The 16,455-nt window shown below is 50.8% G+C and overlaps 1 protein-coding gene across 2 annotated transcripts in view; it reads left to right on the top strand.

Moving 5' to 3' along the window:
- Ak8 (adenylate kinase 8) overlaps window positions 1-16,455 on the top strand; it is a 115,337-nt gene that overhangs the window by 53,053 nt on the left and 45,829 nt on the right. For both annotated transcript variants that reach the window (XM_051166763.1, XM_051166762.1), the window contains one exon: window positions 9,935-10,076. In XM_051166763.1, coding sequence (XP_051022720.1) covers window positions 9,935-10,076 — 142 coding nt within the window. The remainder of the gene's footprint in view (window positions 1-9,934; window positions 10,077-16,455) is intronic.

Here is a 16,455-nt window from a genome sequence, read left to right as displayed (position 1 = left end):
TGAAGTGGAAATAGGACAGTTTGAATCCGTCGAGTTTAATTTTTCACAAGCTTTAGGGGCCCCGCAGAGTAACTTCCTTTTTATTATTGAAAAAAAACACCCCACATTTTTCTTTCATTTTTCTGAGTGCGCGCGTGCACACGTGTACACACACACACACACACACACACACACACACACACACACACACACACACACAGTCCGAGCAGTGAGTCCTAAACACATTATTTTTCTTTTCTATTCAACATGGGTTGCTCTTATGCTGCCTCCCCCAGGTATGTCGATGCATGTCCCCCAGACTCTACCCCCTACCGCCCCCCCCCCAGCCAGAGGCCCACTGGAGGGTGGCCTGAAGGTGGATTAATGGATGCCCCCTGTAATGTATGCATTCTCCAGGATCCCTCACCTCTGCCTGACAATGCTTTTGAAGTAGCTCCCTTTTTCAAATCAAACTTTTGACTTTTCCCGCTGGGACTGCTACAAAGACTTCCTTATGGAAACGAGGTAACACTTTTTCTCCTTTCAGCCCAATAGAGAGCAGTGGCCAGGCTAGCCAAACAGGCCACCGGCATAAAGTGCTCTTTGCATTTTGAGGGTCCAACAGCTTGTTAATGAGGTTGGATCTGTAAAGGGGAGGGGGGTCAGTACACACACACACACACACTCCGCCCACCATCAACAGGTTTGTTGGAAGCCCACTTGCTCATCTGTCTTTACTAGGCTTTCATTGGAAAATGCACAGTCTTTCTTTCTCTCTTTCCCTCTTTCTTTCTTTTTTTAAAGATTTATTTATCTATTTATTTTTATACAGTATTCTGCCCAAATGTGTGCCTGCATACCAGACAGGGGCACCAGATCTCATTATAGATGGTTGTGAGCCACCACATGGGTGCTGGGAATTGAACTCAGGACCTTTGGAAGAGCAGATGGTGCTCTTAACCTCTGAGCCATCTCTCCAGCCCAACATTGTCTTTCTACATGATCAAAATGGCATTTGGAAAGGGGCAGCGCCTTGGCACCTCGAGCCATGAAATTTTCTGTTCAGTGGTTAGTCCAGTGGGGGAAACTGAGGCAGTTGGAGATTGTCCATTCATGGGTGCAAGCAGGAGCAAGCGACCAGACAGCCCGCCCATCCCTGCTGCTTGGCACACACACCGGCTTCCTGCAGACTCCGAGCGTTTGCTGTGTCTCAGGTATCCAGTGGGTAACAAAGCAAACGCAGACGTTCCTAGGCAGTCCAAGGAGAGCTTGCGAGTGCAAAGTGTCCTCCTACTCCTCCCTGACCGGAGTTTTTGGAAGCATCTTCCTCTCTGGAGGCACCCAAAGAGGCCTCAGAGAAAAGTGAAAACTGCAAGGCACTCAGCTGTGAAATTGTCCTCGACAGGCTTTCCCTCGAAGCCCAGCCTGCTTCTCCAGGCAGGCTGTCCCCAGTGTGCCATCTGGGCAGTCCTTGGCATGGCTGGCACTGCCGTCAAGCCCCTCTCAGACCTTCCCAATTGCAGGGGCGGTTGGAAGCCCCTTTTCCTCCAGGAGTTTCTTCAACGGATAGGAGCAACAGTGGCTTCTTTCCTGAGTGGGACCTGCTGAAACCGCCGAGCTGCGGCGAAGAAGTCGCCTCCCTGCATGGCCTCTGGTGGCCTCTGTACCTACAACTCCTCCTCCCCCCTCCCTCAGGAACATCTAAGGGCCTCACCATCTAGTCAGTGCCAGAGCCTCCCTGCGTGGGGGAACCTGATGTCCTGTTGGATGCAGGCTGTAACTTCACACCTGTCCACATTATTCTGAGGGCCACTGTGGGGCAGCAAGGGGCAGTGGGCAACAGAAGACGCGGAGTACAGAGGGGCCTGAGAGCAGAGAGGAGGGAGGGCACAGCCATTCACAGGGATCCAGGGCGGGAACCTAGGGGGAGGACGTCATCCTCTTTACCCTCACCCTGACCTTGTCCGGCAGCAGCTTCTGACTCCTCTCAGCTGATGTAGGATGCCTGGGTGGGTGGGGCGGCCGAGCTGTCCCTCAGTGCCCAGCATCAGTATCAGCATATGCTCAAGAAGACAGAGTAGGCAGGTGACAGATGACCCAGCCCTGTCTGTGGACAGAACCAAGGAGACTGACCCTGCTGCCCTCTGCTGCCTGTTCCTATGCAAATGAGAAAGAACAAAAAGGTGATTGTCACAGGGCAGGTTGCTAGAGAGGCCACCTACTGTCAGTCTGGACTGTTAGGACTCCAGCTGGGTTCCTCTTTAGACTCTGCTGTGCACATAACGCTGTGTAGTCTTGGGCAAGTTGCTCACCCTCTCGGAGGCTCTTCCTTACCTGTAAAGTGATCTTTTATTGGTTCAGTTTGCTGTATGCAAACAGTGAAAGTGTGTCAACGGGATATTAGGCACAAGGGCCCCTGCCTGCCAAGTGGGGTGACCTGAGTTCAATCTCTGGAGCCCACGTAGTGAAAGACTGACTGCAGCAGCTTGACTTCTGCCCTCTACACACGCGCTATGGCTGTGCTGCCCCACAAACAACTTAGTTAAAGCAATACCCACAGCAGCACGCTAGGTACAGTGCTTGCTCACTAGCCTGCTTCATAGTGACAGGAGCCATCGCTGTCGTGGTGATATGAATACAGATGCATGTAATGTGTGCCTTGCATGTGTGTTTGTATGTGCCTTGCATGTGTGTTTGTATGTGCCTCTGCCTCTGGAAGCCAGAAGTCAGTGTCTTCCTCAATCCCTCTCTAGCTTCTTTGAGACAGGGTCTCTCACTGAACCTGAAACTTACCAGTTAGACTAGACTTGCTGGCCAGCTTTGTCTACACCCCCCCACAGTGCAGGGCTTACAGACGTGCCATTACTCCCACTTGTATTTGGATGCTGGGGACGTGAACTCAGGTCCTCGTGCCTGCATAGCAAGCACTTTGCCCACCAAGCCATCTGGTCAATCCTCATGTCTGGGGTGGGGTGGGGGGTTGGATATCTTGTTCTTTTCCTGTGACAGCCACCTGTGTTGGACGCCTGGCTTCTATAGTAACCAGGGCCAGCCTTACCACCGGTGCCCAGTGGTCTGTTACAGTGTGATGAGATGGCCTACCATGACCTACCAGGCCATGGAGGCTGGTTCACCACGATCTTGATTTAGCACAAGGGTTTGGAACAGGGCCCCAGGGTGGGCTTGCTGCCACTCTGCCCTGACATTCCTGAAGACTGCTGGCTGGTCCCCAGAGCCATGCATCCTGCTCTCCTCCCTCTGGGCCTCTTCCACATGCCTCTGCCGAGGCCAGCATGCCCAGTCGAGATGCCTCACCTCTATGCTTTGTACTTTGAATGACAAGCTCGGGACAGCTGGGGCTGGCCAGGCACCTCTCCTTGCAGCCCTCATGTGGCTGGCTCCGTTTCTTCACACATGTAATAACTGCGGGTTCCTTCAGCCTTCCCATGCCATGGCTGGCTTCCCCTAGCACAGTGTGGATATGAGTCCAGTGCAGGCCTCCTGGTCTCGCCCTTGTAGAGTTCTTCTCCTAAAGACACTGACAGAACACAGAGCTTGACCAGGCCACTGAGTGCCCACACTGGCTGTGTGTCCTGCCATCTGTTATCTCTGCAGCTCCAGGCAAGTGGCTTCCACCTTCTATGCTGGATTTGCAGTCTGGGACACTGTTGTCAGTGTGCTCATAGGATTGTTATCACAATGGCGTGAAACACATGCTCAGACCAGACCCTGGCTTGGGGAAGGAACTGCAGCACACTTCCTCTTAGACCCCCGACCGTGCTCCCTTCTCCATCCCAGACCACAGGCCTTACCACACGGGTTTCTGCTCCCGCACCATGGCTGACTGTCTTGCCACATATCACCAGGGCAACAGCATCCAAGATGCCTGTGAGATATAAGAGGGGCCAGCTGCTTCAGAGCTGTATGCTCACAGCAGAGAGAATTGGCTTCTCAGACTCTGATCTTCCCTCAGTCAGCACATCCCACTTTCGGTCAGTTCACACACACACACACACACAGAGAGAGAGAGAGAGAGAGAGAGAGAGAGAGAGAGAGAGAGGCTGGTAGGGAAGGAGGAGAGAGAGGCTGGCCTGGTCTCACTTTCTCAGATCTTGGCAGGGCCTATTAAAAGATATAAAATGAGCTAAGAATAGCCATCAAATTGTAGTGCATTATGTAGCTAATTGAGCATGTTCTATAGTCCTTTTGTTTGTTTTCTTTCATCTTTGTTTTTTTCAAGACAGGGTTTCTCTGTGTAGCCTTGGCTGTCCTGGACTCACTTTGTAGACCAGGCTGGCCTCAAACTCACAGAGACCCGCCTGCCTCTGCCTCCTGAGTGCTGGGATGACAGACGTGTTCTCAAGTCTTATGTTGTACTTATTACCTGAAGTTACTTATAAAAGTCAGTGGGTGCTTGAGCTGTCTTTTTCCCTCATTTATGATGTTACCAGGGACAAACTGAGATGTTCTCATTAGCAGTTTCCTCCCAGCTGTGGGCGTGTCATCTCGTCTGAATAGGCATTACAGAGCAGCGGGGAGTGATAGAAAGCGAGTGGCCACTCTTTGAGGAGTGAGAACCGAAGAAGACTCCAGAATCTGCAAGAGCTCAAGGCCAACACTCTTTTCTGGATAGGACAGCACTGCAGTTCCCTAGAGCCACTGTCTTCCTAGCAGTTTGGTTCAGTGTTAGGAAACATACAAGTCAGGGTAGAGAGCTCTGGCAGAGCTTGGTGGAAAATGGAGATATGGAGATTCTCATGGTAAATAAGCCAGACTCAGAAGGGTTAATATGGACTCCTCTGTCATATGGGAATCTAGATTCATTTTTTGAAAGTCATGAAACTAGAAGAGGTCGGAAGGGGTCAGAAGAAGGTGAACAGATGGGGATGGTTAAAGCACAGTGTGCATTGATGAAGATGGCATAATGAAACCCATTATTTTATAACAGTGGTATGTACTTTTTAAAAAGGCTTTAGAGTCCAACAAAACCTTAGAAGATGTTGATTCCATCTTGCACCTGGGGTTCTAAGGCCTGCCAAGACCGAGACTGGTCTGGGGAACATGAACTCAGTTTACCAAAGAGCCAGAAAGACCTAAAGGCTTTTGTTCATGTGCGACTGCAGGGTGCAGCAGGTGGAACAATTCGAGTCTTTCTTTAGCTCCCTTGCAGTTTGGAAACCTGTTGTAGCTTTAGGAAGACTCACTTGGATGCAATACCCACAAACGGCCAGTAGGTGGCAGTGCATCTTTACAAACGGCATCTTTACCAGCAACATCAGGCGCCAGGTCTTGGTACTTCAGGCCCACCACAGATCACCTTCAGGCTCACGTGCCAGTGGTGATTGTGGTGACAGAATGGGAGGACTTGTAGGTCATCAGTGCCAAAGTCAGCACTGTGTCTCCTGGAAATGTCTGCTTTGCTCTGTTGACTTAAAGCAAGATTTAGGGGTTCCCAAGACCCAGGATAAGTCCCAAAGCTGTGCAGAACTTTCTCTCTCAGGAGCATTTGAGTGTATGGAATGGAAGTAAAAACAAAACCAGCCTCCTCCTCTCCGCAGTTGTTGTTGTTGTTTTTAACTCTTCCTGCCTGACTACGTGGGGTCTCTTGGTGGCTCAGGAGGAACAGAATGGATACCCAAGGCCTATAATTGTGTGCTGGGGAGCAGGGTACAGGAGGAAGGAGCCCTAGTCTGGCTGGCTTTCTTGGACCTGAACACCGGCATTCACAGTATTCCAAGAAGAACCAGGGGAGGAAAGAAATTACAAGGGCAGATAGAAGAAAATATGAGGGGTTTGGGGGAAGACAGGAGTGGGTGCAGGGGAGGGGTGTGTGGAGGGACAGTGGATGCAAGGGAGGGGTGTGTGGACGGACAGGAGTGGGTGCAGGGGAGGGGTGTGTGGACGGACAGGAGTGGGTGCAGGGGAGGGGCGTGCAGAGGGACAGTAGATGTAGGGGAGGGGTGTGTGGAGGGACAGGAATGGGTGCAGGGGAGGGGTGTGTGGAGGGACAGGAATGGGTGCAGGGGAGGGGTGTGCGGAGAGACAGTAGATGCAGGGGAGGGGTGTGTGAGGGACAGTGGGTGCAGGGGAGGGATGTGTGGAAGGACAGTGGGTGCAGGGTAGGGGTGTGTGGAGGGACAGGAGTGGGTGCAGGGGAGAGGTGTGTGGAGGGACAGGAGTGGGTGCAGGGGAGGGACAAAAGTACCCAGGTGCAGGTAGGAGAGGGTTGTGAGGGAGTGGAGAGAAAGTGTGAGTAAGCATTTGAAGGAAGTGTGCTAAAGCTAAGGGCCTCTTTCTGGTACACCTCAGGGTGCCCAGGAGGGTTAAGAGACTCAGAATGCTGTGTATGAGACCTCAGCGGCTTCCTGGTCGGGTGGGCAGCAGGGGGCGCTGTGGTCTGCTAATAGCCTGGATATTATTTGCACTGGCGCTTCCTCTTGAATAGGCTGAAGATGACAAGTTGGAGCCATAACCAAAAAGGAACCTGTCCTGACCGGGTCCACCCCACAAGTGGCCACCCCAGGATGGTCCATTGTCCTACCTGGAGCCTGAAATTGACCTTTGCCGGGAGCCTGATGCAGGCAGAGAGCTCATCCACAAGCCCCTAACTCAAGGGTAGAGGGTGGCCAGAGCTCCTGGGGATCTTGGTAGGTGTCCAGCTGGGCTTGGGGGCACCCCACTAACCCCATGTCAAGTGCACCCAGCCCTGGGCCAGTGAACTGAGATTTTAATGACCCTGAAGTCAACTCAAAGATCTTGAAAAGAAAAAGAGGGAAACAAAAAGCTAACGTCACGTGGCATGACCTGGTGGAATATCAGGCCACTCACATCTTACGTTCCGCTAAACTCAGTTGACAGGATGTTCTGGAGAACTCGCCCTGAGCAGTGGCTGGCATGGAAGGGTGAGATGTTAACTGTCAAGCCTGGAAATCAAGCCCCAGGCATCTAACTTAATGGTGAATGACTTTAGATGGAAAGAAAAAAAAAATCTCTGGGAGAAGAGGATAAAAAGGAGAAATGTACATGTTGTCAAGGGACCTTTAAATCTCCAGCAGATTCCATCAGCAGAATCTGGCTCAGAGAGCCTGGGGCTGCCGCTGACTGGCCAGAACATGTGGGGTCGGGCCAGCATGCCAGTGGCCTACAGGTAACAAGTCAGTTGTGAAGCAGACACACAGTGGTACTTACAAGCCGTTCTATAGCATCTTGGGCCATATTTGGGGTCTTCAAGGCTGTCCCCCTCTACACACAGACCCTACCCCTCTGCTAGCAGTACGGGGAGATAGTAGTGGCTGAGAGGTAGCATCCTGAAGGGTCTGTCACGGATCCTCTGCCAGCAGTCTTTACAGCTCCCTACACCTCAGCCCAGATGAGACAGCACAGCCAGGGCCCCACTGAGACTTGCATGGGAGAGCACTGCTGTACATCTGCCTCAGCCCTGTAGCCCTTGGGGACTCTGTGGATTTATCGATGTTCCATGTGGTACAAAGATGCTAGACCTTGCCAGGGTAATCCAAGATGGGCAGGTCTGGGCAACCCCTGCCCAAGCTTCCCAAGCTGGTAAAAACAAGAAGACAGGAGTCACCCAGGCGTGGAGTTCCTCCTCATGTGGGAGCCACCTGATAGACCTAAGGCTGGCCTTCTGGGAGAGCCTGTCACACAGAACAAGTTCCCAGCAGTTCACAACGGCTAGTGCAACCTCCTGCAGACAGAAGTTTCCTCTTTAAAGAAATAACACGCGGAACCAGTGGCACAGCTCACGGAGTAATGTTTGCCCAATAGACACAAAGTGTGCGTGAGGCCATGGGTTCAATCCCCAATACCCCATAAACCAGGAATGATGGTGCACTCTGCTAATCCTGGCACTTAGGAGGTAGAGGCAGGAGGATGAGAAGTTCATAGGTATTCCTGGCTTATACAGTGAGATCCTGACTCAGGAAGGAAGAAATCTTTGGGGACTTTCTCCAGTACTCTGAGTCCATGCAAACAGTACCAGCAGGGCATAAGAATTCCTGTCTTGAAGTAGAAGGCCAGGACCCCACATGCATGTCTGTGCTCACATGAATGTGCGTGCACTGAGCCCTCTTGGCTGTGCATGTGAAGCAAGCAGCTATTGCAAGTCCCTGCCTTGCCTTCCTGGGTGAGTTAAAATAAGCCCTCTGTTTTTTAAGCCGATTCCTATCAAGCCCTGAGGGAGCTCACTGCAGGGTGAGAGGCCTCCCTATTAGGTGTTCTGAACAGGGCAGCCAAGGGCTTTTGTTTGTTTGAGTCAGGGTCTCCTACCTAGGTTGGCCTTGAACTCACAGAGATCCACCTGCCTCTGTCTCCCACGTGTAGGGATTAAAGGCTTGTGCCACTGCTCGGGCTGGAAAGCCCCTAATGTAAGGAGATGCCCAGCCTTGGGAACACAGCTTGCGGGTATGTTTTGAAGCAGGGTGGGCACCCAGCAAATGGCCAGGTGGAGCAAAGTGCCCTTCATCCTCTGGCTTCCCTGGCTGTCAGCCTGTGGGGCCCTGCAAGGCTTCAGGATATGCTCCAGGGCCGCTTGTTAGACCCACAGATGCCTGTTGAAAGGGGAACCTCGCAGAAGCTTCTAGAGAAACAGCCATGCATCCCCGCTTGGGGCCCACATCTACGGCAAACAGTAGTAATATTTACCGAGTATTTCTGGGAAAAATGAGTGCAAAGCGCAGTCGATGCCGTGCAAATTGCCAGGACGCAGAACATTAGCAACATGGAGCATTTAATGAGTCTGGGAAGAGAGGTATATGAGTTTCAGGAAAATGTCACTTGCAGCAATGTAAACAGGATTCTCATATCTCCCTGGGCTGGGGACTTGTTCCAGTCCCCAGGTATCAGCAGAGCCCAGCTTCTAGAGCGAGATCCGGTTCTCCTGACAGGGAAGGGGGCTCCGCGGCGGGGGTGGGGGTGGGGGCGATGGAATGGGATCTCAATGCTATTGGATGGAAGTGAAAACTCCAGACCTGATGTCCTTCTACAGGAAGCATTTGCTGGGGTCCCAATGCTCGTGTCCCCCACCTCCCAACTTACATGCTGACTAAGCCAGTGGTAGGAGGAGAGGAGACCTGGATGGGGCAGGGGGCGGCGATGAGCGCTCCTGCATGGGATCAGTGGCTCCATAAAATTCTCCACTGACTTCCACATCCATCCCTTGAAAAAGAGACCCAGGGCTGGAAAGATGCCAGCTGTTGAGAACACTAGTTGCTCTTGTACAGGATCAGGGTTCAATTCCCAGCTCTCCCACATGTGGCCACACAACCATCTGTAACTCTGGTTCCAGGAGAGCTAACACCCTCTTCTGGTCTCTGAGGGCACCAGGTGTGCATGTGGTGCCCAGAACATGCATGCATACCAAGCACCCATACACATAAAATGAATTATAAAGAAAAATAGAGAAGAGATCCCTAGCAACACTCCATTGAGGAAGCCACACCCACCCACCCACACGCGGTCTGTCTGTCCTTCGGATTCTTTGAGAAGCCCCACATGAGTGCTCTTAGGTGTGGCTTTCTTCTGAAAAGAAAGTCTCTCTCTCTCTCTCTCTCTCTCTCTCTCTCTCTCTCTCTCTCTCTCTCTCTCTCTCTCTCTCTCAGCCCAGCAGGGAGCCTATAAGCTGGAAAGTAGCTTCCAGATCTAAGAGCCCAGTTCTCTTCGCTGCTGTGTTTCTGGGTTCATGGCGTCTTGCTTTAGCTGCCGTAGCAGACCAAAATGGAAGATGGTCTCTTGTTAAGGTCTGAAAGGCAAAAGCCAAGCTCACCCAATGCATCGCCCTTCTCCGGCAGCTTTGCAGCTCCTGATACTCCTGTCGTGGGACTAGAGAGGGAACCAGTCCAGGTGGTTCCAATTGGCTCCACCTAAAGCTCGGTGCGTGGCCCAGGAAGGTTAGAAAGCCCTTGGCTCCAGAACGCGCTCTCTTACCCTTCTTCCTCTCCAGTTCCAGACAGTATCATCACCAAGGCTCTGGCCGAGCGTCTGGACCAGCAGGACTGCATCCAGAAAGGGTGGGTGCTGCACGGCTTCCCGAGAGACCTGGACCAGGCACAAATGCTGAACAATATGGGGTACAGTCCCAACAGGTGAGCTGCTTCCCCGGAGCCCCATCCTCTCCCAAGGCCCTGGCAGTCTTCCCACAGGGGTTCAAGTGATGGTGGTGCGCTCCAAAGCAGACTATTCATCCCATCCTGTCCTTCCCACTCCGTCTGCCCTGTGAGTACAGGGCATGCCAAAGGTTCAAATCCTGCTTGGCTTTCTTCCTTTCTTGCGGGCTGTGGACTCAAGTTCTATTTTAATGTGTGCTCTGGGTGTGTCCATGCGCCTGACCCGGCTTTTGTAAGTTCATTGGGCGTAGTTAAAGAATCAGTAAAACCTAACAAAACTTGGCTTAGAGCTCATAACAAAAGGCTTATAGTTAAAATCTATACACAGGTAAATTTAATTTAATTTGCTACAAACATGCTGCACTACCATCTTAAGATGACCATATGGCATAAAGCAACAGTTATAAAACTTCTCGGTCCCTTAGGTTATCACTGTATCTCTTTTTATACTAAGGAAGCAACAAGTAGCCTCCAAAATACTTTGGATTGGTAATGGATTTTTGTGGGATGATAAAAATGTAAGATTATAAAGGTTTACTCAAATTAACAAATGGCTGGTTTAGAGATTTACACCAAACTACTTATGTCTTTGCTAAGTGTTCAACACCAGATTTTGGGGGGGCGGGGATTAAGAAGGAAGGACATGGCCGCTCCTAGGTATAGAAGAGGCATAGCCAGAGGCAGAGACATCGGGGAGAGTCCAGAGTAGACATGATGCTGACCCATGTGAAAAGAGCGGGTGGGGGAGAGAGGCCAGAAGGCCCCAAAAGGAGAGTAGATCATACAGGGAGGGGCAGCTGGGGGCAGGGCAGCCCAGCCCCTGGGCTAAAGAAGTTTAGGTTAGAGGGCGAGGTATGCCAGCCACACCTTGTAACAGCTAGAGACTCAGGGATGCTGAGAGAAGCTGGCAGCCAGGTCCACTTTGATATGTTAAATAGGCACCTCGGGGGTTTGTAGGGGGCTTGAGACCTAACAGCCTCAGGTCCACCTCTGAACTTTCTGTTTCCCACGTCTATTTCCCCAACACTACCGCACCACTGAGCCACTTGAGGGTGAGGGTGTGTGTGTGTGTGTGTGTGTGTGTGTGTTGGTTCTCTTCTACCTTTATGTGGGTTCTGGGGGATCAAACTCAGGTTGCCAGGCTTATGCTGTCTTGCTGGCCCTAGCTACTTTAGTTTTGTGGCATATTTCACCACAGCCTAGCACCTGATCCCCCCTTAATGCTCTGTACTGGATGGATTTGTTTTACATGCACAGACGGGCAGCTGCTGTGGGAATTGCAAGTAGAATTGCCTGACTCATCAACTGCTCTGCTGTACCCAGGAATGCCAGAGACAGGGCCAGTGCCCTCCTGGGGTGCACACTTTGAGTTCTAAGCCCATCCCCACATTTGATGTTGTTTCTTTCTTTTCTTTCCCTTTTTTGTCTGTTTGTTTTGTTTTTGTTGGGTTTTTGTTTGTTTGTTTGTTTTTGAGACAAGATCTCTCTGTGTAGCTTTGGCTGTCCTGGACTCACTTTGTAGACCAGGCTGGCCTTAAATTCAGAGATCTGCCTGCCTCTGCCTCCTGAGTGCTGGGATTAAAGGCGTGCGCCCCTGTAACAGCTAACACTGTCTGTTCTTGTTACTGTAGATACCAAGCTGAGTTAGTTCTTCTGTTTCACTTTCTACCTTTTTCTTAAAAAAAAAAAAAAAAAAAGGGAAGAAAACAGGGAAGACATTGTTTATTGCTTTTTAATTTGTTCTCTAGCGTCTGTCATCCTCCTCCACTCCTCGGAGCTCCTGGGCTCCTGCGGCCCTTGCTCGGGAACAGCTCCACCACCGAGACCAAGGACTGGACAAACTGGATGAACTGGGGTGTGGGGATGTGGGTGACCGTGTGTTGTAGGCTGGGGTGGGGGGTGGGACGTGGCTATGTGAAGTGTTCTCAGGCAGAGAGAATCCAGGTTCTCACACCTCTCTGGGGAAGACCCCCACCCTCACCCCCACTTCTCATAAGCAGAGAGAGAGAGGAGCCACGGCTTGGAAAGTGCAGAAAGCAGCCGCTGGAATCACAAGCAGAAAGAGACAGATGAAAAAGCCAGCAATTAAACTTTATTGTGTATTCTAAACCTCCGTATAGAAGGGGGAGTCAAAGCTAAGACAAAAGACAAAAAGGGAGCAAAAAGCAAGAAGGAAGGGCAGGGGACCAGAAGACTCTAGAAAGGCTGAACCAGAAAAGCCAAAAAGGTGACCCCCCCCACTTGGGACCCGGAGTTTTTAAGCCCTGGGAGTTGTAAAAGAGGGAATCCTAGGATGTGGCTTCTGTTTATAGTATCTTGAGAGCCTTATCTGTGGAAAGGCAAACAGCCCTTGGGAATCCGGAGGTGGCTTTGAAGATTTTATCAGAGCAGGACCAGGTCTGTGGCCCCTCTCACCAGATGGGATTGGGGGCCTGCTGAGATCAAAAGGGAGTTGATCCCTTTTTCTGAGCAATTGCATTAGAATGGCTAACCAGAGGGTGGTGGACTTCCACCTCACCTAGCAATGCCCCACAAGTTCTCTTCTAGAACTTTCTGTCTCTGTGTGCACCTGTGGCTGTCAAGGATTCCAGGTGGAGGTGATGGCGTCCCACCTACAGAAACTTATCTTTGCCTCTCTTCCTTCCCAGGCTTAATGTTTTCCCTCTACCATTTCTTTAATTAGCACACAGACTGTTCCGTTTTATTATGGCATTTGCAACAAAGCTATTTTTGGTTGATTCTCCTTGCCGACTCTTCTCTCCCACCCCCGTGCCTCATTTGTCTTTGTCTTTTCCCTCTACAGCCTCCTTTTCACTTTCATGTCATGTGTGTGTGTCCTAATGCCCTGCCCCCACCCTTCCTTAACATCCATTTTCCTCCCCACATCCACTTACATACACACACTTACACACACATACACACACACTTACACACACATAAAACACACACACACTTACACACATAACACATATACACACACACTTACACACACATAAAACACACACACTTACACACATAACACACACACTTACACACATAACACACACACACACACACACACATACACGAGCACTAAAAGCTAGACTCTGAATCTGGGTGATATTTATCTTTCTGAGTCTGTGTCACTCACATCACAGATTCATCCATTTTCCTGAAAACTTCATAATTCCACGTCCTACTTACTTGTTGTGTCTATATGTACTACACTTTTCTTATCCACTCACCGGTCGATGGCCATCTATGCTGGTTTCATCGCTGCTGTGAATAGAACAGCGATAAACATGGTGGCACACATGTCTCTGTGGTGGGATACCGCGTGTTTGGGCATATGCCCGTACCATGTAGTGGTACATATGGGATCATATGCGAGATTGGCAAAGCTATGCCAGGGATGGAACTCAGGTCACCAGGCATGCCCCTTTGTCCGCTGAACCATCTCACTAGCCCGTTAGCATGGCTAATAGTTACTTGAAACAGCATATATTTAAATGTTAAAGCCATATCGTTATGTATACGGCCTGGGTAAAACATATTCATTCTATTTCTCACCTCTTTCTTACGATTTGTTATTCCCAGTTGCCAAGTGATTGCTAACTGCTCGTTAATACTGCATTTCTTTCCCTGTTGGGAGCTTCTCTGGTGACTGTGCCTCCTTGTTTTGGAGGGCCAGGATATGGCTGCTGAGCACCACAGGCCTGAGCTGGACATGATGGGGGTGGGAACATGTGACCTGAGTGGTCTTTACTGCTTGCATCCCCCAGCGCTACGGCCCTCCTGACCCCCCTTGGCCACCCCCACCCCAACCCCCAACCCCCACCCCACGCCCCCCTGCCCCACCCACCCCCACCCCTGGCACCTAGTATAATCTTCAAAGGCATAACCCAAGTGTCCTTCTTCCTGACTAGGCTCCGCCTTCTAAGGTTTGCCAAACCTGCCAAATCAATGCGACCAGTTGGGGGTCCAGTGAACAACACGGGATCCTGCAAAGATGTTTCCAGATCAAACCACAATAGAGCACACTGGTGCATGAAAATAAGGATCCCATGTCCAGGCTTTTGTTTGTTTGAGGCAGGGTCTCACAGATCCTGGGCTGTCTTTGAACTCACTGTATAGCCCAGGATGACCATGAATTCCTTATCCTCCTGTCTCTACTCTCCGAAGTGCTGGGATTGTATATGTACCCTTCACCACCACCCATGCCTGGTTTATGTGGTGCCGGGGTTTGAACCAGGGCTTTATACATGCTGGGCAAGCATGCTAGCAGCTGAGCCATGCCCCCAGCCTACCAAGTCTTAATAGCTGTGTGGAGCCAGCATGCCGTGTTCTGGCCAAAGGGCTGCAAAACCCAAGTATAGTTACCTCAGAAAGGGGGTTGACTCAATTGGAGGACTTAGCTCTTTGCTTGTTCTTTCTTTCTTTTCTAGTTTTTGCTTTCCCTTGGCTTAATTATTGTACCCAGAGCCTTAAGGCAGAAGCCCCAGGTGGTGAGGTGAGGCTGCTGTCCCCTGTTCTCTTCATTGGGACAAACACATGAGCAAACACAGCTTAGGGAGGACAGTGTTTCGCTTGTGCATCCTGATCTTACTGGATTGTCCATCATTGAGGGAGCGTGGAGGAGTGCCACGCCCTGCTTATTCAGCCTGCTTTCTTACAGAGCCCAGGACCACCTGCCTAGGTTCTGCACCACCCACAGTGTGCTAAGGCTGCCTGCATCAGTCAACAGTCAAGACAAGGTCACACAGACATGGCCACAGACAAGTCTGATGGAGGCATTTCCTACTGTGCTCCATTCATAGACACCAACTTTCTCCTTAGTTCCCACCCTCAAGTCATTGACACCTTCCCTCTCATCCTCTGTTCATGGACATCAGCTCTTGCCATGTCTGGCATCTCGAGGGTAGGGAGGCAGAGACAAATACATCCTGGGTTATTTGTGTATCGATCCGTGACATGGACTGTTGCCTTGATCATCTTTGGTTAAGATTTGCTTTCTAAGTCCATGACAGTTTTCGATTCTCATTTTCACCTCACGAAGCCCTCCTCTGCGGAGCTAGATTGAGCCGTGCTCACCAGCTGTTTACACAGTTTGGCTGACTCTGTGTTTATAATTTCCGATCCACTTTGATTTGAATGGATTATATGGCGTCCTTTTCAGCAGGGGATGTAAGCACATCCTTAAGGATGCTTCTGTGTCGCCTTCCTGCAAATGACATCTGGCAGAGGTCTGCACACACCCTCCGTATACATCAGCATCCTAAATCATACCTGCCTCCGATGTCTTGTGGGACCGAGGCCCCAAGGTTGTTAGGATGTCACTCCCTCCCTCTCCTCTTCCTCTTCTCACTCCATCTTCCCTCTCCTTCTCTTCTTCCCGCTCCTCTGTCATCCACCTTCCCTGCCCCTCCTCCCTCCCTCCCTCACTTCTATCTTCTCTCCCTCCCTCTCCCTCCTTTCTGGCACCTTCTGCAGCCTTCCCTGAGACCAGAGGAGCTCTGAGCACCTCCCACTGTGGTACTTTTGAATAGTTCCCTGGCAGTTTGCTTGCTTTTCTTCTCCGTGGCTTGGCATCTCTGCCTCTTCCAGCCTTTACCCTTTTCTTCTCTATCACTTTCTCTCCCCTGCTGGGCTTGATCCTTCTCAAGGCTACTTCTTCAGTTCTAGAAGCTTCTGGTTCCTCTTGGAGGATTTCCTTTTCACAGTGTCAGCTTTCTTCTCATCTTAAAAAAAAAAAAAAAAGCGTCATCTTCCCTTTGACATCTGACTTCCATGGAGCTTGTCCTCTCTAAATTACTCCCAGAATATTGATAAAGTTTTATCGAAAACACCCGTAAGTTTTGAGGAGCAATTTTTCATCTAAAGTGTATTCGTTGTCTTTTTATTAACTTTGATCACTTCCCTTCCCTTCCCGAGAAGCTCCTACATCCAAGACAGATCCATCCCATAGGTCATCTGTCTTTGGAGAGGCCCGTGCATGTCTCACAGTTGCGGGAGCTGGGGGATTAGGTCTGACAGACACAGTCATAAATTACTACAAGTTCGGTGGCTCCAAACTGCACAGATTCACTTGGCTGCATTCTGCATTCTTTTCCCGAGGCTTGGAGGAGAGAGCAGCACCCCTTGCTTGCTCATAGCTCATCACCTTGGTTCAGGCCAGCCCCCCCCCCCCCCCGACCCCGCTGCACCACAGTCCCTCAAGCAGATCCAAGGACCCCATGCCATTAGCTGGGGCTCACCCCAGGAACCAAGGGCGACTGGACACACTGAGGTCCCTAGTCTGCTTCACTGCATAGTCCTTTGTCCCCTGTGGACTCTGGGGATTAGGAGGTACATATGCTGCCACCCTGTCTGGGGTCAAGTG

This window comes from Acomys russatus, chromosome 24, assembly GCF_903995435.1.
Source record: "Acomys russatus chromosome 24, mAcoRus1.1, whole genome shotgun sequence".
Classification (NCBI taxonomy): domain Eukaryota; kingdom Metazoa; phylum Chordata; class Mammalia; order Rodentia; family Muridae; genus Acomys; species Acomys russatus.
This window is presented reverse-complemented; position numbering and strand designations above follow the sequence as displayed.